The 24,870-nt window shown below is 35.1% G+C and overlaps 5 protein-coding genes across 8 annotated transcripts; 3 read left to right on the top strand and 2 right to left on the bottom strand.

Annotated features, from left to right (window-relative positions):
• Nucleotides 1-883: 883 nt before the first annotated feature.
• On the top strand, nucleotides 884-1,571 carry LOC120283716 (photosystem I reaction center subunit V, chloroplastic). The gene has a single exon (XM_039290441.1). It carries the CDS (start codon nucleotides 972-974, stop codon nucleotides 1,452-1,454), a length of 483 nt encoding a protein of 160 aa, XP_039146375.1. The 5' UTR covers nucleotides 884-971; the 3' UTR covers nucleotides 1,455-1,571.
• A 1,267-nt stretch (nucleotides 1,572-2,838) lies between these two features.
• On the bottom strand, nucleotides 2,839-6,454 carry LOC120253411 (WPP domain-interacting protein 1-like). Its single transcript, XM_039261755.1, has 3 exons — nucleotides 6,313-6,454; nucleotides 4,998-6,101; nucleotides 2,839-3,713 (listed from the first exon to the last, which is right to left on the bottom strand). Exons 2-3 carry the CDS (start codon nucleotides 6,091-6,093, stop codon nucleotides 3,022-3,024), a joined length of 1,788 nt encoding a protein of 595 aa, XP_039117689.1. The 5' UTR covers nucleotides 6,094-6,101; nucleotides 6,313-6,454; the 3' UTR covers nucleotides 2,839-3,021.
• Nucleotides 6,455-7,262: 808 nt separating this feature from the next.
• On the top strand, nucleotides 7,263-8,842 carry LOC120255938. Its single transcript, XM_039263705.1, has 2 exons — nucleotides 7,263-7,476; nucleotides 7,926-8,842. The coding sequence occupies exon 2, from the start codon at nucleotides 7,928-7,930 to the stop codon at nucleotides 8,795-8,797; it is 870 nt and encodes a 289-aa protein (XP_039119639.1). The 5' UTR covers nucleotides 7,263-7,476; nucleotides 7,926-7,927; the 3' UTR covers nucleotides 8,798-8,842.
• A 725-nt stretch (nucleotides 8,843-9,567) lies between these two features.
• On the top strand, nucleotides 9,568-14,083 carry LOC120282756. The gene is made up of 8 exons (XM_039289609.1): nucleotides 9,568-10,057; nucleotides 11,155-11,259; nucleotides 11,459-11,557; nucleotides 11,683-11,784; nucleotides 11,998-12,108; nucleotides 12,203-12,343; nucleotides 12,434-12,775; nucleotides 13,540-14,083. The coding sequence occupies exons 1-8, from the start codon at nucleotides 9,674-9,676 to the stop codon at nucleotides 13,786-13,788; spliced, it is 1,533 nt and encodes a 510-aa protein (XP_039145543.1). The 5' UTR covers nucleotides 9,568-9,673; the 3' UTR covers nucleotides 13,789-14,083.
• Nucleotides 14,084-16,248: 2,165 nt separating this feature from the next.
• LOC120249364 lies at nucleotides 16,249-21,986 on the bottom strand. Of its 4 annotated transcripts, none has more exons than XM_039257865.1 (4): nucleotides 21,806-21,986; nucleotides 20,689-21,002; nucleotides 19,022-20,123; nucleotides 16,249-18,766 (listed from the first exon to the last, which is right to left on the bottom strand). In XM_039257865.1, exons 2-4 carry the CDS (start codon nucleotides 20,814-20,816, stop codon nucleotides 16,523-16,525), a joined length of 3,474 nt encoding a protein of 1,157 aa, XP_039113799.1. In that variant the 5' UTR covers nucleotides 20,817-21,002; nucleotides 21,806-21,986; the 3' UTR covers nucleotides 16,249-16,522. The 4 variants fall into 4 exon arrangements, with proteins under 4 accessions (XP_039113799.1, XP_039113793.1, XP_039113805.1 ...); XM_039257859.1 differs by having other exon boundaries at nucleotides 21,810-21,986; XM_039257871.1 differs by lacking the exon at nucleotides 21,806-21,986 and adding an exon at nucleotides 21,565-21,763.
• Between the last annotated feature and the right edge of the window lie 2,884 nt (nucleotides 21,987-24,870).

Here is a 24,870-nt window from a genome sequence, read left to right as displayed (position 1 = left end):
AACAGTGCATAGATATCTATAACTGTTTAAACCATTGTTTTCAATATTGAATTGTGTCTAAATTTCTCTATCATTAATTTTTCATACTTGTGAACATTCAAAACCTCCGTAGTTGATATATAGTCTATGTATATTATATTAGTTTCCCTGAAGTATACTAATAATCACAAATCTTACAATATTATCTATGAAAAAGAAAAAAATTACTTACATAATTCCACAAAAATGAATAATTACTAATACATCTTGAACACTTAAAAATCCACATTCACTCCTATATTAATATAAATCATTTTTATTTGCTTGTACAACCCACAATTAAAAAAATCAACTTGAAACATCCTATAAAAAGGCACCCATCTTGATATTCATTTTCTTCGGTCATTCAAAAAAAATTACTTCACATTTTAATTAAGCAAAACATTATATTACCTTGTTTATTGTTGTTTCATATTGTTTTTTTTAACTATTAAGTGACAAGTGCCCCCCATTTAAGGGATTGCCAAAGGGATAGATAGATACGGATGTGCACCAATTACGATTTCTCCCCACAAGAGACCCACACCCAGGTCATAAATAGTACAAGAATAGTACTTAGCCCAGGTGTACAGTACATAAACAGTTCAGTAACAATACTATAGGGGAAAATATTTGAACCCTTACCCTCCCTCCTTGGGTGTCTTAGTGTCTTACCATCCGTTTCATATTGTTGTTTGTTTTGTCAAAATTAAAATTAAAAAAATAAAAAAATAAAAAAATAAAACCTTAAGGCATCATGGTACCCAAACACATCTTATCCAAACCACACCCAACTACCAACCAATCAACTCCTTCCAACTCAACTATCTCCAAATCTCTTTCCCTCCAAATTTCAACCCCAACAATAACTTTCCCATCTCTTGCTCCTCTTCCTCTTCCAATTCCCAAAACCAATCTCAAACCAATCTCACCACCTCCAAACCTCTCCATCAATGGCTTCCACTCTCTTCTCCATCCCCACTCTTTCTCCACCCTCCTTCCATGGCCTCAGGCCTCTCAAACCCACAGACTCCTCCCACTCCCTCCTCCTCAAACTCACCTCCTTTTCATCCTCCCCCAAACTCCATTCCAAAACCACTTCCATTTCCACCATCAAACCAATCATCAAGTCTGAGCTAAATCCTTCTCTGGTTATCAGCCTCAGCACTGGCCTCTCTCTTTTCTTAGGCCGGTTCGTCTTTTTCAACTTCCAAAGAGAGAATGTGGCCAAGCAAGGCTTGCCGGAGCAGAACGGAAAGACGCACTTCGAAGCCGGAGATGTCCGGGCTCAGGAGTTTGTAGGAATTCTCCAGTCTAATGATCCTGTGGGGTTTAACATTGTTGATGTTCTTGCTTGGGGTTCCATTGGTCACATTGTTGCTTACTATATCTTGGCCACCACCAGCAATGGTTATGATCCCAACTTCTTTGGCTGAATTCTTCTTCAATATTGCCTTTCATTTGATCTTATCTTTTGTGTTGTTTTTCATGCATGTAATGAAGTCTAACTTGAATTGAAGACAGAAATTTATCTTTCAATTGCTTCAATTTCATCTGCGCAAACAAAAATATAAGAAAATTAATCGAGAAACATTGCGAATAACTTACTGGCTTTGTTTCGGTACTCTAAATTGTCGTTATGATCAAGTGATTAGTATGGAATGAACTCTTTGTTTGAATTGCTGAGTGCATTTGATTTGATCTGTGTTTTTCTGTATGTAAGGAACTCTTGTTTGTTTGAAGAATAAATCAATCCTTCATTGCATAAATGACACATGAGAACTGAATATAGAAACAAAGAGTGAAGTAATATAGCCAACACTTGCTTAGTCTGGTGGTAAAGGAACATGGTAGTGCATGGACAGGTGCGAGTTCAAAACCCCACACCTTCAGGGTTGTTCATATCACTATTTAAATACTATTCCTAGTCTTAAAAGGTGTGGTTGTTCATATTAATATTTAAATACTATTTCTGGTCTTAGAAACTATTTATAGTACTGTTCAAATAGGTTCCCGGTGGATTCCTTATGGGAGGAGTTGTACCCCTCCGTTCCGGTGGATTCCTTATGGGAGGAGTTGTACCCCTTCTACTTCCAGGGTGAAGTACCATGAACAGTGCTGTGAACCAGTAGGTTTTCAAATCTGTGCTTGCCCATACGCTGCTAGTACTTTTACCACCATATTAAGTAATTGTTTTTGAGCTACTTCACTTTTTACTTTTATATTCAGTTTTTTATATGTCATGTATGCAACAAAAGATTGTATGGAAGGAGGGATTTATTAGCCCAATATAGTTTTTGCAAATATTTTGGATGTATACATGACATACTTTCATTGTCCCAGTCAATAACCAGATCAACCCATCCAAAACCCATTGAATCAAAGTCTTGTTTGAACCAACTTAAAGATCTTGTTTAACCTTCACTAAGATTTTCGATCTTTATCAATCACTGAACTTTTGAACTTAAACCTCAAATTGAATACAAATCAATGCTAATAAATGAGTTCAAACTGAACAATTTTTTGAACCGAAGATTATTAAAGATAAATGAGAATAAAACACTGAATTTAATTAAATAAATAACTAAAATATGATTAACATATCAAATATGACTTTAATTAGTACCACTTACTGAACAGAATCACTATAAATCACAATATTTCAAACCACTTTAAATTTTAAGTTTTATTATATTATTTCAACATTGAGAGATCTCCACAAAATAAATTTAAATTGCAAGCTGTTAATATATATGATATATCTTTAAAAATACTTACATTGAAAACCAGTACTGAAGCGAGAACAACATTAGACAACAGTTGAATGCTGGAAAACCAAACAAAGGAATTATTGATTTAAATCTTCAACTGAGTCTATACAAATGGACCATGAGCATTTGAAAAAGAAAAAAAAAACTTATTCAGAACTTGCAAGGATTGAAACATTATACATGAAAAACTATCTCAGGTAAGGAAAATTGTACAAGAACTGTCTTCTTGATCTTAGGTAGGTACAAATCCATCAGGTGGAGGCAAAAGATGAACAATGAACAGCGCCAAGGCAATGCAACACATGACCAGCTGAACAAAGAAACAGATTGAATACCTAAAGGCTTTATTTTGTAGTTTCAAGACCTCTTCGGTTTTAAGCAGTTCACTACAGGACACTTCCAACTTCTCAATGTGTTCCTTCAATGTGGTTACCATGTTCTCATTGTCCTTCAGCTTATGAATCATTTGCGATTGATCTAGTAATTGATCTTTTAGCATAGATTTTTGCTCTTCGAAGAGAGCAATTTGATCTTCAAAGAGCACTTTCCAGTTTTGAGTAGTTCTTGTTATGATCAGGTACTCTATTTCGGCTTCTATCTTATTCTTGAGCGAGGACTCGAGTTCAAGCTCAACTGTGGCATACTCCCCTTGAAGGAATTGTACATCAGAGCTGCCAGCTTCCTTCTTTGTGGGGTTCGTATTACTGAGGATCGCTTCAAGCTCAAGAACCTTCAATTCCTTTGCTTTGGCAGATGCAGATGCCTCTTCTAATTTTTGCTCAAGATGTTCGATCTTTTCACTCAACTCAATCAGGTGTGCTTCAAGAGTCGTTGTACTGCTCCCCTCAGACTCATCAAATTGGTCATACAAATCACCATCCATTGTCGGAGTGGCATCCTTTATCTCTGCTAACTTCTGGATTTCTGAATAGATGGCAAAAAGAAAAAGAAAACAAGATCATGCAGCTGATTTTTTTTCCAGTAACTTAATAGACAACAGCCAAAATTGTTAACACATGCGAAAAGTTCAATGGAAAAAACATGGTGATGGACAAAAATATGTCAACAAATTCAACGCTGCAATACTCACAAAATGGTTGCCGTAAGTCCAAAGTGCATAATTCAGTCATATAGCCAGGCATGAACTTGTTCTATGCATCTCATAATAGAAGTTACAGACTTATAATCAGTTTTGACCCACACTGAACAGTGCAGATTTTCAGACCAAGTGAAAAGATGGTGAACAATTAATAACAAATATCACATGAATTCATGAATTTTTGTATTCTCCATTGAAATCCATGTCACCCTTGTTTTTGCATTACCAGTGAGGGATGTGTTTGTTTTGATTCTTGATATAACACATTGACTGCCAACCAGAGGAAGTTAAGTAACTAAAGAATCAAATATCTACAACATCTACAATATCTATGCTACAGAAGATGAAATTAAAGTATGAGAATTTGAAACAAAGCAGGTCATAAACATCAGTATTTAGGATGGTAGTCTATAGGAAGTTAAATTAATCTTGGAAGTAACTCTGTGCAGTCATAAATATGCACAACCATAATGTTTGAGCATATGAAGTTGAATGAAGGGAAATATCAATAAAAGGGAACACAAGTTATGAATCAAGATTGAGTAACCAAGAGAAGAGAAAAATTCCTAAGATAACACTCTATCACATTACAGGAGATCTATTTGTTGGCTAAACTAGTTGAAAGAAAAAAAATGCACCCCTAAAAGAAAAATGGTGTGTAAAATTGAAGGAAGATTGGTAAGTGGTAACAATGAGAAATGAGAACAAATGAGGACCGAAAACAAACTTTGAAATAATTAATTGAATTCTAAATCTACTGGAGGAACCTGGGATAATGAAATGCAATGTAGCATTAGTAAAGAATAACCCAAAAAAAGTAAAGACACATTTATTATTGCAAATTTTCATCCCTGACTAATGAGGCATTACTTCAGTGAGTGAAATATATTACTGAGTGCAAGCTAAATAAAGATTGCTTTTCCAATCATGACCTGAAGTTTTTCAAAATGATAACTAGTTCATTTAATCAGGGAGCCAAATAATTTTCCGTAATAGCAGGATGGCCAACAAAACACAAATAGCATAATTTATGGCAAAGAATAATGAAACAAGCTGACATATGATATTTATTTATCCCACAAAATCAAATAGAAAGAAGCAGGACCTACCATTTTCAAGTGCTTCATGTGCCACCTGAAGCAACGTGATCGAGTCAGCAAGAGGATCAACATCTGATTGCAAAGGAGAACTTGCGCAGTTTTTAACACTTTCTTCTGCCTGATCAGAATCTAAATCTTCATTCCTTCCATTCTCTTTCACTTCTTCTGAAGCTTGTCCTTCATCACTATGCTCTCCACCAAAACTCAGAGGCTTTTCACTGTGTTTTCCATTACTAAACAGGCTTCCCCGCCGTCCAAAAACAACACTTGAGTTTCTCAAATCAGACTCAACACTAGAAAATGAGTTCTCCTTCTCAAATCTAATTTGATCACTGCTAATCTTTTTACTAATCTCAATACCACCACTTCTCCCTCGCTGAACCCTTTGTTGCAAAGCATGTCCTGATCCTCGGACCCCACTCCTCACCCTGCTGCTGCGTTCCCTACCAAACCCAGTCTCATGTCTCAGCCTAGGAGCATTGCTAACTGATAACTTACCACTCCACTCATCGCTGTTGTCCGACTCTGCACCAACAGAAAACCCGGTGCTAGTGACCAGTAGCTCGAGTTCTGGACCCAAAGCACCTGCAGCAATCTCATGGGGAACCATTCCAGTGACCCCCGCATTTCTAGATTCCAATGAAGCAACAGACTCGTCAGCTTCTGTTTCAGCCTCACCGCCACTATCATTCTTCAGTTTATTGTCATCCCGAGACTTTGGAGGTTCAGCAAGAGAAAGTCTCCGCTTGAGAATTACCCCCGAATCAACACTAGCACTCCCTTCTTTATTCATATCTCTCCTAATCCTCCTCCACTTCTTCAATCCATATCCCTTCTTAGCGGATGATGTCTTTGAGGCTGCCACATCAGAAACTTCACCCTCAGGAGATCCCATTAATCTCGAAGGGGATTCATTCTCAAATCCATCCTCCATAGATCCAATGCCCACTGGAGCTAATCCAATCCTATCAAAGTTTCCATCTTTACTTACATCCACTGATCCCTGACCTAATTCCCCATCGTTTCCAACCTTATCTGGATCAAAATTCACGTTTTCTCCTAGGGTTTCAGTCTCTTGGTCAGCCACTCCGTCCACCAAATCCATACCTCAATCTAACAAAATACAGCAACAACAAGCTCAACAAAACAGATCTACACCTCAAACACTATATAAACGAAAGCAAAACCATAATCGAGAACCACATCCCAAACTTCATCAATGAAACCAAACTCACAAGCAATACATCACAAATCACAACGAAATTTCCTAGAAAAAACTTTGTGGAAATGAAATTGAAGCATAGATTCTAAGAAAAAAGAGTACCTTTCAGAGAGAATTCATCGCAAACTGGGGCTTTGGATTTGGGGATCGAATGCGGAGACGAATCTCAGCGAGCGAAAACCGAATTGGGCGCAAAAATAAAAAATTAATTATTTGATAATAATAATAAATAAATTGACGGGCGGCAGAGAACAGATAGATACGTGGGCCCACACACGTGGCAATGTTCTATAAACCGTAGAACATAATTTTCAAAAACCCCTTTCAAATAAATTTTAATTATAAAACAGTCCTCCAACACACCAAAAAAAATTTCATTTCATGTAGACCCCATATAAACCTTGAAATTATATATATATATGTGGAATATTCAAGCCTTCAAATAATAATTCTTGTAAAAAAAAATACTCATGTGGTATTGACCGCATTACAAAAATGAGTATGAGACATTTAAAAATTTTTAATATGCGACCTCACTGAGTGTTAATAGATTCTCATTTATGGGTGTATATGAGAATACACTGACTAAATGATCAATTCTCGATCTATACGCACATCCCTAATATATACTTTTTTGTTCTTTTTTACTTGTCTCATTTTAGAACTTGTTTATTTGTTTATTTAAAAATTTTATAAAACATTAAATATTATTTTTAAAAAATTTATCTTTTATATTTAATGTATTTTCATGAATTTTAATAAATTATATTTCAACTACGCATATTTTAAATAAAAATAATTTTTTTGACAGTTAATACAATATTTTATAAATTTTATATTATTAGTTAATTTTAATCAACTTTCATAATAAATGTGTCAGTTAAAATGTATAAATAAAAAGAAACTGAGAAGAGTATAACACTTGTCACTTTAGTTAAAAAAAAAAACTTTTAAATAATAATTAATTGCATAAATAAATCAACAGTAATTATGAATGAAGATGATGGAAGTATCCATGCGGTGCTCAAAGTTCAAACATGGCAGGTGGATCACCTACCATGAAAAAGATTGGAAAACAAGTTTATTTGTATTTTCATTGACTCAAACTCTTAACTTTCATTTCATTGGAGTTTTGCATCTGAAGGTACAGAGAAAGAATAATGTGTCACACCTTTGTTCATAAACTTATCAGCATCTGAGTTTTTGATTTCAGATAAAGAAGTTCATCCCTGAATTTCTGAGGCTTTTCATGAATCTTTTCATCAGGTATTAATTCTAATTCTTGTAATCTTTCTTGTTGTTTTTATAAGCATCCAAGTTCATCTTTCAGATCATTTTTCTGCAAAATTATATTGTTTTGTTTGTATTCAAAATACCATCAAATCATGAACAGGTATATTTTCATATCTTTTTTCTGCACAATTATAATGTTTGTATGCAGTTCAGTAATCTTTGTTTTTGTTTTTCAAAAAATAGTTAATGAAATTGAGGATTTCATATCAAGAATCATGTATTTTTTTTTTCTGCTAATTATAATGTTTGTATTCAATTCAATAGTGATTTGTTAACTAATACTTAATGTTTGGATTGAAGATAAAATCCCTTTTTTTCAGTTAATGTATTCAATTCAATATAATGTGTAAACTAATACTTTATTGGTTATTTAATGGATTGAATTGAAGATAAATTCAATTTTTATTGGTTATTTAATGCAGAAATGGGCTGTGTAACATCGAAGATCTTGACAAGAACACAGAGCTTAAATGAAGAGGTAAGAAATAGTTTCAAGAGTCGAAAAACAAGATTCGAAAGTTTAGTAGTCTCTTCAAACAACAATGATCAAATCCTAGCTCTTCTGCGCACCGCAAACACCGTCGCGAAAAAGCTCAATGAAGAATCTCCGGCGAGCAAAACTGAAAATACAGCACTGAAACTTACTAGTTCTAAAAGTATCGAAGTGAGAGAGACGGCCGGTGATACGTATCAGTCATCCAATATTAAAGATGTCGAAACAATCAACACATGGGAATTGTTAGATGGTTTAGATGATCAGAAGCAGAGGTTCAAATTTGCCGATGATTCGAGAGGTAGAAGTTTTCGTACGGTGGAGGATTTCGATGCAATGTTAGCGAAAAATCAATCGAATGAAGTTGAAAAAAGCTTAACTGGTGAATGTTCATCAAGTTCTAGTCCTGTTAGCAGTGAACATGATGCTGTTGGTGATGATTTGCAGATTAAAAATGTTGACATAAAGATTGAAAAAGGTTGGAAAAGAAAGGCAATGGCAAAGGAGCTAACAAGTCTAAAATTTTCGCCTTTTGAGTTCTCAAGAACAGGAAGTCTTAGAGAATGGCTCATTACTGGAGGCCAATTGCAGTCACCTGGATCTTATGTCACACCAAAATTCGGTGATTTTAAGGTATCGGTAGATAAAAACATCGGTTCAGACAACGAAAATTCTGTGTTTGATCCAATATTGATTTCTGAATTTGAAGAAGCAATGCAGAAACTAACAATGGAGGAAGAGTTCATACTCAAACAGATTGTAGAAAGCCAAGAAGAAGTCAATACAGACATAAATGTTTGATTTTCTGAATTTTTTCAATACTGATGTTCTTCATCTTCATACCAAACCACATAAATGTTTTACTAGAAAAAATTAAATTAAGAAAATTGTACAACGAGTTAATCCAAAGACTAGAGATATACAAAATACGAAAACTCAAACACTCGTAAAAAAATCGTTTGATTTTTCATGAGTAGAGTTTTCATTACTGATGTTTTTCATGCAATTTATATATATATATATATATATATATATTGAAAATGGCAACAAGTTACACATATGTGTAAATTGCGATATCACTCGTGAGTTAATTCTTCTAATGAAAATTCGAACCCTCACTATTCTGCACGTTATACAAAAAAGTTATTTTTAATATCCCTAACCAATTGACCCAAGTAGCTTTAGCATTTATAATTTTTTTAATAAAAATATATACAAACTATATGTGTATACCAACGTTAAATTAAAACCTCAAATATCTGTACTTTCAACTTTGTGTGAGTTAAGAGTTAAATCAACTTCATCATTAAGGCAGGAACATGTTTGATTAAGATTTAAGACTCGATGTCAATAGTTTTATAATTTATTAGAGATTTTAATTAATTAAATGAATTTTAATATCATTTCACTGCAAAGAGAGAGAGAAAGAAGAGTGAAATATTCTTATTTTTTAAAAATATAATAAAAATGCTATTAAAAATGCCTAGGGATCAGTTATGTGCACGAATCTCAATGCAATATATATCGAATCTCCGGCGAGGTTGGAGGGACGATAAATTCAATGAGAATTCATATCGGGATTTGATCGTCGAGAAATCCGCCAAATTTTTTCGATCTCTTCGTCGTGTTCTTCTCCTCGAAATCCAAAACCCTAGGAATGGCGCAAGAACCCTAGCAATGGCGACCTCGGCCTTCAAATCAACTACTAAGAGGTCCTCCAATGGCGGTGCCGTTGATCATCGCCGGTCGAGGAGCCTCAGCCGTGGACCTGATAGGTTTCCGCCGGCGTCGAGGGCGGTGGACTCTGCGGAGCTACTGACTCCAAGAGGGAGGTTTGTGAACACGTTGCGCGGGTCGGGGTTCCCGGAAATCAGCCTCGATGATCTTACCGACGAGTTCTTTAAGGCGGGAAGGGATAGTGGTGGAGATCGGAGAGGTAGTGATGTCAGCCCTGGGAGGCGGGGGAGGTCGGCGTCGAGACAGAGTGGCGTCTCGGTTGGGGATCGGTTGAGGCGGCAGCGGTCGGCCTCTGTTGCTCGGCATCGGGATAGTGAGTCTAATGTGTGTTTCTTGTTTTTCTTTGTTTTGCTTCAAGTTCTTTTGCTTTGATTATTCAAAATTGTGAGCTTTGATGATGTGGTTCTGTGAATTCTTTGTTTATTGAGTGGTCAAAGAATTAATGGAGTTCGTGTAGTTTTGAGACCGTCTTCACGTTAAGATCATTGCTACGGTAAAACATTGAATTTATGGATGCATGACTAGTGAATTGATAGTGCTGTGGCGAAACTGAATTTTTTTCTTTGATGATTCAAAATTATGAGCTTTGATGCTGTGGTTCTGTGAATTCTTGGTTTATTGAGTCGTCAAAGAATTAATGGAGTTTGTGTAGTTTTGATACAGTCTTCATGTTAAGATCATTGCTGCGGCGAAACATTGAATTTATGTATGCATGACTAGTGAATTGATAATGCTGTGGCAAAACTGGTTTTTGCTATCAGAATGAGATTGCAAAAACAATAAATTTCATGCCATAATTTATTAATGTTGTAATTCATTTTAAATATGCACATTCTACCTCTTAACCTCGTTTGTGACTTTGATCCTTTTCGTATAAGATTCTTAAACCTTTGATTGTTCTTCCTAGTAGCATTTATTACTGCTTGATTGTTATCGCATTTCTAAGGTTTTAGGGAGTGTCTGTCAATGAGAATAGTCTGATGGAACAAAAACCCTGCTTGATTAGGCCATCTTCTTGTTTCTAAGACTTGGGTTAGTTTCCTTTCCAGAATCCAATGTCTGGAGTTTTATCAAAAATGATGATTCCTGATTAATTATGTGATCTAGGCTTTGGATTGAAAAACATATTTCTTACTTTGAAGAAGACTCAGATGGTTTTCACTCCACGTTCTTGATAAATTTGTGTGTGTGTGTGTGTGTTTACTTATAGTTGTCTGGTGTCTAAAAGCTATGACTGGATAAACTCGAAAACCTCACTGCTTAGGTTTTTGCAGACATTTTACCTAGATCTAGTATGCAAGTTATATGAGGACAGGTTTAAGGTCTTGCTGGCAGCTGACTGTTGATGCTGTATTGATATGATATACTTTGACATCTATTGTCAAAAAAGAAGCTGAACTTCCTTTTCCTCTTGATGACAGCCTATAAGCAATGGAAACTTGCAGCATCACAAGCTGGCATCGTCAAATGTATTGAAAAGGTCTATGAGTCATAAGGACTTGTTCCGATCGCATGATAGCTCCTCGGTAATATTTCTATTATGCTTGCATGCATTTGATGTTGTTAGTTTCTGGGTAAGACGAGGGTATGAGTGGGCATATACCAACAACATTGATACTTTTGTCAGTTGTCATTTGGTTACTGTGGCATGCATGGAGTAGGTTTAGGTCTCATAAATTAAATAACCACACATCTTTTGTTTAATATACTCTTCCTCTATATCAGAGCCACTCTTCCACACTTACTGATGATGAAGCACAATCAGCTCCTTCAAATAGAAGTGGTCCAGAGAACACAATTCAAGCCGTTTATGCCATAAAAAAGGTAATTTTGCAAGCCAAGCTACAAAATTTAATACATATATTTATAATTAAATTTGATGGATTTCGAAGCAGTTAATAAATTGATGAAATCTTTCACAAAGTTGTGATATTTCATTGGGACATCAGTCAGAACACCCTGCTGTTGACGGAGATGAAAGTGGCTTGTATGATGTTATGCGTAAAGAAGTAAGGCATGCAGTGGAAGAGATCAAGCAAGAGCTTGAAAAGGTATATGGCTCTGTCTAATTCATATCTTCCCCCATGTGAGATTAAAATAGTGCTTGTCTGTAACACTTATGAACCTGCATGCTTTGAACCTTGCTATGTCCATTTAGGACTTTTGATCACTTGTGTCACGTTTTTCATCAATTTCCACTGTCGCTATTTGTGACATTTTCAAATTTTGGTGACTAAATGCTCTATGTATCTGTCTACATGCAGGTGATGGTGAAAACAGAACCTGAGGCCATAGTTAATCATGATTTAAATGGTTCAAATGTTATCCAAGCTATTTCTGAGATCAGAAGGGCCTACACATCTAAACTGGAAGAGGTCTGTCATTTGTCCCTTTATATTTTTCTTTTGGAGCTTTTGGTGTCGCTAGGTGAATTGTTTAACCAGTACAAATTACTATTTTGTCTTTCAGTCAGAGAAGCGCAGGCTGGATTTGTTGGCTGAATTAGCTGTTGAAGAGCAACGTGGTCAGGAACTTAGTAATATTGTGAGAGAGTTGCTGCCTGCTCCCAAAGAAAATGCTGCCCCAGAGAGACCATTATTCACTAGAAGGGTATTCCTTGTCTCAATGGATTCCTTACAGTAAATGTAAATTCTTAATATCAGATTCTGACCTTTTCTTATTCATGAATGCATATCCCAGAGGACCAATGACAGGACTAGGATCTCAAAAAGATTGACGGAGGAGGCAGAGAAATACTTTGAAGATTTTCTGTCAAATGTGGATGACACAGATTTATCCTTTGATGGAGACAGAAGTGATGCAAGTTCAACCATAAGAGGGTGCACCAACTTAAGGGATCCCAGAGTTTATAATATTATGGACGAAGGACATTGTAAAATGGCAAAAGCTACTTCTGTACCTCCCGAAACTGATGGTGTTGTGCTTCCATGGTTGCAGTGGGAAACTAGTAATGATTGTTCCCCTTCACCTTGCAAAACTAACGGCACCACAGGGCTCGTGATTGATAGCACTAAAATAAAGGTAATAGAAAACACTTATTTAGTGTTTTCTCTGCATTTTTTTTATCTCGATTTGTATTTACTAAACTATGTCCAGCATCCTCTACACTTACCCTTTTTTAGGAGAAACCCATGTCTTCTTTTCTGCCAACACCATGCATTGTTTGTAGCTTGTTTACTTTGGCCAATTCTAGTCACTGGGTGGTTGTTGCCTGCTTTGTTATCTTGACGGAGAAAATTTAGGAATTCATGTTTATATTTCCTTGCAAAAATATCCAAATTCACATTTACCGCTTGAGTTTTCAGTTGCTTAGATTTTATTAAAATCCAACTTTATTCATTTTACTGCTCACCTCACCTATCTGAAAGGCTATTAATCGACGGATAACAGCAAATAGGCCTAAAAGGTGGTACAGTGTCCAAATTGAGGAAATATACCCAATTAGCAAACTAGAACTCTTATAGGGCATAAATTAAATACTTTATTACTGACTATATGATAACCAAAGGCCAAGATTAGAGTTAACACAAGCATGCATGACACCACAAAATTTGGACTATTAATTGAGCAATTAAGCTATTTTACAAAGACATAAAACAAAAAAGGTCTTGAATATTCCTTCACTTTCACAGTTTCACTGAGCCTGTTCTGCTATTCTGTCACCGTTTGAGTACTTTATTATGATGCCATGACCCATTTTTTTGAGTTCAAAAACAAAGAATTTCCAGATTATATCAGAAATGAAAACTCCAACTACTGTTAAGCATATTGCATTTTGTTTTCAGGATCCAATGGATACACACAACAATATTAGCTGGGAATCTGAAAACTATGCCAGTTATGCTACTGTCACTAAAAAATCATCAGCCCATGTTAGCATCTCTGCTGTTGTTGGAGGACCAAAACAATCCTCATTTGACATTGATGAGTACATGCAGCTTCAGCATGACCAAGATCTGTTGTTTGAAACTGTGAGACAACATCAGAGAATATTCTCTGGTTCCTTGCTTCTATGCAGAAGAAACTGGATTTAGGTTTTTTCCCATCAAAACTTTCATACTTCATAAAACCAATGTATATAGACATTTTGATTCAATCCTTTTCAATGCTTGAACAGTTTTTGCAAGTTTAGTAGTTTTCCATTGTTGTCCTATCTGCAGCTAATGCATTGTACCAAACTAATTATTTGGTGCATTCCACCTTGTGGTGTCTGGAGACAAATTTTTAGCTGTTGTTGTTGTTGTTGATGTATATAGATTATAGACATTAAAAAAATTTATGTAAACTGTCAGATTGTCCATTCAATAAGATGAATCAGGATTATATATATATATATATATATATATGTATATGTTTTTTTATGGACTTTGTGTTCATGCAATTGTCTTGTAATCTCTATGATGTGTGTTTCTAGTGTTATTGTTATGAAGGGGAGCTTTGTATGAATGATTGGTTATGAATTATACTTTTATGATTCTTTTTTCTGTGCCTAAACTGTATGAAAATCTAAAACATGTTTTAGCTCAAAAAAAGGACCAAAATTAATTTGTATATTGAGTTTAAGTGATATTTTTTTGTAAGTTTAAGTATTAAAATAAATAAGATTTTTTTTTTTAATGTGTGACTGGAAAAATAAATTAGATTGTTTATATGACTTTCAAAATTACTATTTAATTTTATAATTAAAATATAGTCTATTGTTATTAATCATATTTTTTAAGAAAAAAATTAATGCCACACCTTTAATTATTATTATTATTTTTGGAAACTAGACCACAAATATCTCCATTTAGAGTTTATAATCAGAAACATGCACCAATGTGAAACCAGTTTGCATAAGTTTTGATTTTGGGTCTTCTCAAAAAAATTAATAAACCAAAAAGACGTTGGTGTGTAACTACTTAAAGATCAAAATCAATATAATAAATTTTGGACTAACAAATAACTAGAACTTATTTGTAATCCAAAAATATACAAGAAAAAAAAAAGGTTATCATTCATTAGACCTTTTAATTCAACATAATAAAATTAATAAACATTTTTCAAAAGATACATAAAAGTAATTATTTTAAAACATCAATACACAACAAAACCCTAATGATAAACAACAAAAGTAATAATATATATATAAATATATATTTAATTGAAGAGAAACGTTCTGAGAAAAAGTGAATGGAAAAAAGTTGGAAGAATGAATTCAAAAGTGTTTGTCCGGATCCAAGATTTTTCAAACTCGGGTGGGACCCATTTCACGAGCCAAATGGGACCAGACCAAACCAAAAGCAAAGCAAAAGCAGTGCGGTTCGAATCACGAGGCATGACGTGTACGGCCGAGACACTCATTCGTACGTGTCATCTTCCCATTGGCCCCACATGATACCACCCGTGCTCCCGCCATGCACGCCCCTCAGTGTCATTACCCAACCAAACCACTAAACATAAATCTCATTGTAAAAAGACAACACTACCCTTCCAATCTTTTTTTCCATAAACTTTGTTCCAATGTTTCTATATATATATATATAAATATATCGCTATACATCAACTGCAGACATTCATAAAACATAGTTAAGTACATAAAAACATATTAGAGAAATACAGGTTGGAATAGATTCATTAGTTAGATGTTTAGTTTATATATAATTTTCAGTATATGCTAAATTAAACGATTATGATTGATTCAATTACTGTAACGTTCAAATAAAAATACTATATATCTCATTTAACACAGTAATTATACTCAGTAAACAATAATGAACCGTTAGATTTTCATTTAACGGATGATCACAAACGTTATAAATCACGCGTACTTTATGTATATTTATATATATATATATATATATATATATATATATATCTTTGGAGAATAATAATCACATGGAAATGTTAAGAACTTAAGATGATGACATTTGGAGGCCCTTGGGTGTGACAAGATGTTTGGTAATATCTTCATTGGATTCTGATGTTAAATGGGAAGAAAGAGCATATGCATGTATGATGAACACATGACTGGAGGGGTCCTCCATTGCATCATTTCATGTTTCATTGTTTAGGAGGCATCCCATCATGCATCAATGTACCCTCAAAATAAATAAATAAATAAATAAATAAACAATTAAATTAAATATCTGTAGATTCATGTTATGCAACTTTGAATGATTTCAGAAAATAAAAAAAGTTCATGTGCATGCTTTGAATGATTGCAGAAAAAATAAAAGATGAATTAATAGTTTCTGATAAAGTTCAAATGGTTGCAGAAATAAAGGAAATTGCTGCAAGAATGATATCATGACAACATGCAAATTCAAGAGTTCATTTTTTGCATGAATTTATATGAACAATGGATGTAATTTCATGCAATTTTGCAGAAAAAAAATTGGCTACAATCACAACATGTAATCAAATGAAATAAAAGTAGAGTTTCGAGTTCAATGTTGCATTGAGTTTCAATGGATTATCGATGATTGCTAGAAAAATTCGAATGGGAGATGCAATTGAGAAGAAGCTGGTCAGATTCATGGATTATTATCAAGTTACATAAACAACATGCTCTTTAACAAGCTTAAGACTGCGGTTTCGCAGCAAGAGGAAGTTTTTCCTTTGCAGGTTCAAAGCCGACATATTCTATCATACATTAAACAGAAACTCCAAGTAAAAACAGACATACCAATTGTATTTAGTTTTTCTTTTTGTGTTCTGAGCTGCATCACCGATCTTTCTGCGTTGTTGATTATCATGATGAGTGTTTCAGCTTGTGTTTAATCAGGATCATCGCATTGTCTCAGGGTAAAACATAGGTGGGCGCGTAGTGGGAGTAGGAAACTGGAATGCACTTCCCCGCGGCAATGCTATTGTGCTCATCCTTGAACTAGAAACCCCGAAGGATGGTCGATAATTACCATAAAGCTCTTTTGGTATTAGCTGGCTATGTGTCGGGGGAAAGCAAGGAAATGGCCTCTGTGAAAATGGATTTGGAGCGGGAATAGACGGAGCTGAATTGCTAGATCTCTGCACTGATTCGTGATCAGAACTGTCATCAATCACAATTACCTCCCTCATTCTGTTCGGCATTTGAGAAGTCTCAGTTTTCATACTGAAATACTGAGCAGGAACAGAAGCTCGAGCAAAGCCACCGAGTTGCATACCATATGAATGTAAGGGAATTTGGTGGTTCATAACCGGTGGAGCTTGGCTAAAGACTACTGGATTACCAACAAAATGCTGCTGTTGCTGCTGATGACGATGATAAGGATTATGGTAAAAATAGCTCTCTGGATACATAACACTGTTATTTGCAGCAAAAGCAAGAGGAGACAAGCACTTTGGTGTCGCTGTATTATCAGATACGGGACTAGGTAGCAAACCAGGCTCATCTTTGCTTGCGACTGTTAGATTCTTTCCCATAAGCCTCAGGACAGGCTTGGAAGCGGATTGGGTGGGACTTGGCGAATTGAAATCATTATAAGTTGGGAATTTTGCAGCAGTATCTGAGGATGCCATTGTAGAGATAGAGCCAGTCGGTGAATCCATAACCGGGCCGAAAGAGGGTATAATTGGCCGAATATAGAGATTAGGGTGTCGAGAAAATTGAGGTTCTCTTGGAACGCTTTCTCTTCTTGAACAGCAGCAAGGCTGACCCTCTGGTACTTGTTCAACCATACTCTCAACCTTTGCTCCTTCAGGTCCTTCCATGATTGAAACAGGCGGCATTTTCAAAGTGTCAGATTGTTGCAAGCTCAATTTATCCTGAACTGAATTTGCAGATGGCTCAAGCACAAAATCATTAACCTTGGAACAAACTGGAGAAGAGGGTGAAATAGTTGAAGCAGTGGAAACAGGCGAACCAGATGGTTCCTGATCCATAGCTAAATCATCAGTATCCGAAGACATCATCCTATTTGAAGTTATTGACGAGTCCTCTTGAGGAATTTCACTACCGACATCTTCATGACTGCTCAAGCAAGCACTGGACTCTTGAATGGGCGAGGCATCAATCCCGCAATTATTGCTTTGATCTGAGCAATATTTATCCTCCTGATTTCGCCTAACTTGCTCATCACCTGATGTTTTTTGTTCCAGTGAAACTTCAGTTCCCGACATAACTTGCGGTTCTACTTCACAAGATGGCTCTCTCTCCAATTCAGCACTGGAAGCTGGAGTGAGGCTGTTGGCATTCACCATTCTGCTCACAGGATCACGGGCATCATCCACAGAATCTATAGAATCCACAAGCACTAGCGCTTTACTTTTTCCCTTATCTTTCATGCTTCTCTCGCCTTGTTCAGACAAAGTACCATTATCCAAAGATTTAGATTGATGAGTCTGGATTGTTTGATTTGTTCTCACAGATGGCGAAGAGCCACATGTTCCCATAATAGACCTCCGCTTGCGAAGCTTCCTCAGAATAGAGTGCTTCTCTTTCTCATCAACTTTGTTTGCTCCCGAAGAGAACGGCCTTTTGATCACAATGCTGTTTGAAGATGAACATTTTCTAGATGTCAATGACGGGTCACTACTCTTGGAACCCCTTGTCGTCAAGTCAGGAATCTTTGGTGAGCTGCTTCTACAAACCTCCGCCCTTTTACTTCTAGGAGATGATACAAATGTCCCCACTGATCTCGATAATTTAAGCATAAGACCGTTACTTGAACGGCTACCTTCTGATGACCATTTCAGTCTCATGACAGTTTTTTGTGTTGGAGAATTTACCTTCCCATTGTCAGTAACATTATCGGTGCTAGCTTGGATACCCATAATCGTAGTTTTCGGGACTGAGTTTGAGGCATCAGCACAAACCATCTCCGGATGATCAGTGTCCACCACCTCATTTCCATCCGTTTCTCTGTTGACAACTTTCTTTGATAAGTCTGATCTTTTGGAGCAAGCCCACTGTCTTAAACTCGAAGACTCACTGCCATAAACATTGTCTTCAGAATCCGACTTTTCTGAAACAGATTCTTCTTTCTCCTCTTGATTCTCTTCATGACAATCTTCTTCTGATTCTGCTTGAATCTGATTACCGAAACACAAAAACTCATGTCATCAAATATTGCATGAGATGTAAATTTATGAACTCAATAACCAGAAGACCACATTCAAGACCAGAAGTGTAACATTTCACAGTTATCTGAAAATTTACTGCAATCATTTTAAGCTATGCTAATAACAAAATTGATATAAAAAAAAAAAAAAAAATTTACGATTTTATCGTAAGCTAATATAAATCTTCCAATTTAGGAAAATGAACACAAGATAAATAGAACATACCTTGTCTCTCGAGTGCTTCAATGAGCCCGGTTTTTTAAATAATGGCTTCATCTTCATTTTCATACACTTTGGTCCAAATCGCTTTTTCTTAACTATCAAATAACTCTTTCCATCATTCAATCCTTTTCCATACTTTCTAAATTTAAAGTTTTCCTTTGGCATCACTTCAGGTGCATCATTGAACTTAGACAAGATTCTAAGTTTTATGCCGTTCGAATCAACATAAACCGCTCCATCATTTTCATCATCTTTTATATCCAGTCGTGCAATCTTTGGCCTTTTAACTTCGGTATTGATCTCAGAGGCTGGTGCTACGAAAGACAAATCCGAAGCCCATGTTGTCCCATTCCTCCGATCAAGATCTTTGAGAGTGCAATGGGGGGCAGTGGTATAAATATCTGTCATCAACCTTTTCTTTCTCGGTTTTGCTTTAGCTTTTGATAAATTGGTGACCACATTATTAGTATTGGTATCAGAAGAAAGACACTGATCGATGTGAGCATTCAAAGTTGTGTTCGAAGTTGATGCAAACACTTTGCACACAGGACACACCTTTGAAGCCATCGAGTCTGAAATTGCACTAGAAGTAGAAGCTAAATCTTCTGCCCGAGTGATCCCAGAGAAAGATCCTACTCTCACTATCACTTTGCACTTCTTTTCTGACGTTTCCGGCCTCTTTGACAGCGAAGGCAGCTCGACAACCTCTAGCACAGAAGACGCTTCAGAATCACCTTTGTTAACATGCAACAACGGATCAACTTCAGTGTTCTCAGCTGAGTTTCTCTCAATATTTTGTTTCACCTCATCATCCAAAAGACCATCGTTAACCACTTCATTCCCTTCTTCCAAGTCATTTGATGGAGAACATGATTCAGATTTTATATATTCAGGTACCTCATCTAATGGAGCATCTCCATTTTCAAGGTCTTCAGATTGAAGTTGAACAATTCCCTTATTAAAACACTGAGCTTTCACTGAACCGGGGGGCTCAAAAGGTGGCAATAAATTATTGATGCCATGCTTCAAGCAAAACTGCAAAGAATTCTGAGGAAATGGCCAATTCGCCGTGATATTCTTACTCCGGGATGCAAGTACATAACCCCTGAAACAGTAAAAAAAACATGTGTACACAGATGAAGTTCAAAAGCACATGAATTGCTTGCCAGAGCACTAATTTTTTTTTTTCAACTGATGATCACATAAGCAAACTTTGTATAGAAAAATTTTCCAAGAAAAAACATGAGATCAACCAATTGGTAATTTCCATAATCAGAAAAGCAATAAACCACAATTGGTAGACCTTCCACATTTGTCACATCACACAGAAAAGCAATTCTTTAGGCCTGAATAACATTAACATGTTAATCTTAATCGCATGCCATACCACACAGACATTCAATCAAGCAGTTGAGCTGCATAAACAGCATCACACATCCAACTTGACATGAAATCACAAAGAAAAAGGGAATAAATTTCAACCTTCTTGATAACATGAAATTAAACCCAAAAAGAGAAGCTTTCAAACAACAAAAGACACAAACTGGACAACACACTCAGATCCAGCGCAAAACACAGCCCCACAAGCAAAAGAAATGGAAGCATTCATCCAATACATCACAAGGTCAAATCAAGTTCTCATCTTTAAATAGGAACAGTGAATTTTATACCTTATGGAGAAGTTTGGGGTTTGAATCCCACCAAGGGCTGCTGGATCTGTTGTTGCCCTCTCATCACTCTTCACAGCAGAGAAGTTGCAAGGACATGAGGGATCTGGAGAGTTTTCAATGGATAACATCTGAAGATGGATTTCACTCTTTCCCCAAAGAGAAATAGCCCAAGAGCTTCACTGCAACTGGGCCTGCTCTTGTGCTTAGCTTCCAGCATAACCAAGGACTTTGTTATCAGGCTTCCAAACAACACAACACCTAAGAGAAAGAAAAAGCTCACTCCTTTCTCCTCTTCTCTTGATCTAATTCAATCCCTACAAAGAATAAAATTTTCATTTTATTAAATAAAAAAAGGGGGATTTTTGCAACAGTATTTCATGTGAAACAAGGTGAAAGACATGAAAATCAAATCAAAACTCAGGTTGGAGTCCATAAAATCATGGCCCCCCCCTATACCCATGGGAAGCTACTGGAAACTGTCATTTTATGTGGCCAAAAGAGGTACAAGAATTCATGTGTGTGACCAGACCTTGAGGGAGAGACTGATTTAACAGAAGTACACAAACTCAATGAGAACAAGATCAAACAAAAGGGAATGGGTGGGGAAGTGGAGAAGCATTATTCATCTCATACACACCCCATCCCCCATTGAACAGCATGGTATTTCATGCTTGAAAAGCTTGAAATAAAAAAAAAAAAAACCATGGAACTCCAACCAAAGATGAAAAGCACAAGGAGGAGAAGTTTCATAAAATCACACAAATTAACCAAAAAGATCCAAACTTTGAACTCCACACACAATCCAAGATCTTAAAGAACTCATCACTAGATAAGTAAAAAAAACAAACAAACATGAAATCATGCAAAACCTGAGACCTCTTAAAAAAGAGACACAGAAAAGAAAAAACTCTCATAGTTCTTCAAACATGCTTGTACAAAGACAAAGAAGAGAGGAACCACAAAGCAGAACAAAGTAGAAGGGACAGAGAAAGAGAGAAAGAGAGAGGGGAGGAAGGGGGTGGGGGACAGAAGGGAAGGATGAGAAAAAGAAAAGCAAAGTTAGAGTTTTTCTTGAAGCGGCAACAGTTAGGATGAAAAAGAAGAAAACACCACCCACTCACTCATCTAGAGCATCTGGTTCTCCACCAAAAGCATCAGCCATGCATGTACTACCATTAACAGCAACCCAAGAAAGAAGAAGCAAAAGAGAAAGAGAGAAAGAGAGAGAAAGAGAGAGAGAAGAAGAAGGAGGAGGAGAAGCAAAGGAAAGGGGAAGAAGAGGAGAGGTTTTCAGGGAGCTGTCCTATCCTGCACCTACTCTAATTACTCTTTTTCTTTTTAATTTATATATATTTATATATTTATATATTTATATTTTTATATATTTTTTAATTAATTTATTAATAATTTTAAAGAGTTTTCATTCCTGTGTATTGATTTCAATGTTTATTAATTAATGTTTTGGACCACCATCACCTTTCTCTATCTCTCCTCCTTCCTCTCTAGCTAGCTCTAGGTGTGTAGGGGGGGGGCCATTGTTTGTGTAAAACTGACTAAAATGCCCTTGGAGGGTGTTTTTGGGTTTTTGTTATTTATCATGTTTAGGGGTTGATTAGTAGTGACTTTAAACTTGGTTTAATGAGGATTTTGTCATTTTGATTATGTTCTTGTCTATGAAATGACTAAAATACCCTTGGATTTGTGTTGAGTTTTTTTTCACTAATCATATTTAGGGATTAATTAGTGATTCTAAGTTTGGTTTGATGGGATTTTCATTGTGTTATTGAGCTATGGATTGTACTATCTCAGCTTTTTCAGTGTCTTTATTGTTTGTGAAATGACCAAAATACCATTGAAGTTCTGTGTTTTTTTTGGGGGGTGTTTTGAGTCTTTTCATTATCATGTTTTAGGATTAATTAGTAACTCTGATCTTGGTTTAATTTATCTATGAATTGACTAAAATGCCCTTGGAGATATATGGTTTTTTGTGTTTGAATTTTCACTAGTCATGTATAGGATTAGCTAAGGACTCTAATCTTGGTTCAATGAGCACAATGTGTTTTGATGGTTGATATTATGTTAAATGACTAAAATACCCTTAGATGCATGTCTTTTTCTGGTGTTTCAATTCACTAATCATAGTTTAAGATTAATAAGTGGCTCTAATCTTGGTTCATGAATAATGTGATTTTGTCCTTGTGTTTGATTTAATGTGAATATTAAGACCACCAACCTTAGCTTATGTTTGTTAAATGACCAAAATACCCTTATTCAAATACTTTTGTGGGTAGGAATGTGGCCGCAATTGTGTTGTTCATTAAATGACCAAAATACCCTTGTATTTTCCCATTTTTCCTCCAAACATCGGCCTCTGGCCTTACCTATGTTTTTCAATCACTCTAGTGGGGCATAGAGACATTTTTATGAAATGACCATAATACCCTTGTAGATATGTTTTTTGTATGGTGCTTGGATTCTGTAGCATATAGTTATGATTAATTAATTTTTTTCTTAAGTTCTTTGCCTCACTCACAAATCACAATGTGAGTGTGCTCTTGTAATATACATACATATATATATATATATATTAATATATAAATATATATATATAATGCTAAACAATGAACTACCAAATCATGCTATAAAATAACCAAAATAACCCTTGTCAACATCTGTCTTTGGTTCATGAATCATGATTAACTATTGCTTCTAAACTTTTTTTCAATTTATAATCAATGTGATTTGTTGTCTTCCCAATGACCAAAATACCCTTATAAATATGGTTTTGTGGTAATTAACAATCAAAATCATTATGATATTGTTTATTTTTGAATAAAAAAAAAAAACAAAGTACCAACTCACACATCTCACTCCCTCTCCATTAAAATTTATATACCATACAAAATGGCCAAAAACACTATTTTTGATAACAATGTTTAGTGGTAATTAACTCCATGAATAAATGATTGCCAATAACTTTGTGTTTCATGAGCATTATAATTATGTTCTAAACTTATAAAAAAAAACATACCCTCACCACCACCCCTTTGATTGTATCTATCAAAAGCCATCTCATCCAAATGACCAAAATATCCTTCTAAAACAATACACTAGAAATGACACAAATACCCTCATGTACATATATATATATATATTCTTTTGTGGTGCTTAATTCAATGATTAACTATTGACTCTAAATCTTTGATTTATGAGCAATGTAGTAACTTTATTATTTTATTATTATCATCTTCCTTGTGTGTCACAAAGTCTAATAAGTTATAATATGATCAATTATACAATATATATATATATATATATAAAGTTAGTACTATTGGGTGGTCACTAGAAAAGGGAGTGAGTGGGGCCCTTATTAGGGAAGGAGAATAGTATTAGTGGGTCCCATGTGTCTCCTTTGTAGCACTGGATGGAAGGTGATGGGGAATCAACTTTATAGAGTATCTGCACAAAGGTGCCCTGTCTCATTGATTTGAATCAAATTCATTTTTATTATTCAAGTGGGTGGGATTATTGCCTATCATGCAATCAACCTCCTTCCCTATGTTTTTTCATTATTTAATAATATTAAAACTTAAATCTTGAAATGGTTTTTTTTTTTAATTTTGGTTTTAATAATTTGATATGTTTTTATTAAGTTTGAAAGTGTATAGTTAATCTTGAATATTTTATTGGTCAAGTATAAACAATTAAAGATGGAGAATTTTGTTTTAATAATCAAGCAGGTTTAGGCAGAGCAATCAGGGCTATCTTTGACTAATGATCTATATGTGATCGTTTCATGTTTGTTTCTAATACTTTCTGTATGCTAGTTTGTATTTTTTCTTTTTGTCGGATCCTATTTTTATAGTTAGTAAAATTTAGTATGCTTATTTTATTTAGTCTACGTGTTTTAGGTTTATTGTAGTTTTTTTTTTGTTTTTAATAAAGTTATCATTTATCTATTTTTATTAAAAAATTAAATGTGTTTTTAAGATATTTAAAAAACAATTGAGGAATTGTAAATATATTTTATTAATAATAGTTAGACATATACTAAAAATAAAATTAGAAAAAAAATGTGTATTTAAAAAAAAACTAGAAATGGGAAATGTATATCAAAGATTGGAATATTTGATGCTAATATATCTCTTCATTTTTATCATTTTGTAATGTAAATTTGAGAGA

This window comes from Dioscorea cayenensis, chromosome 3, assembly GCF_009730915.1.
Source record: "Dioscorea cayenensis subsp. rotundata cultivar TDr96_F1 chromosome 3, TDr96_F1_v2_PseudoChromosome.rev07_lg8_w22 25.fasta, whole genome shotgun sequence".
Taxonomy (NCBI): domain Eukaryota; kingdom Viridiplantae; phylum Streptophyta; class Magnoliopsida; order Dioscoreales; family Dioscoreaceae; genus Dioscorea; species Dioscorea cayenensis.
The sequence above is the reverse complement of the archived record's forward strand: the minus strand, read 5'-3'. Positions and strand labels throughout refer to the sequence as shown.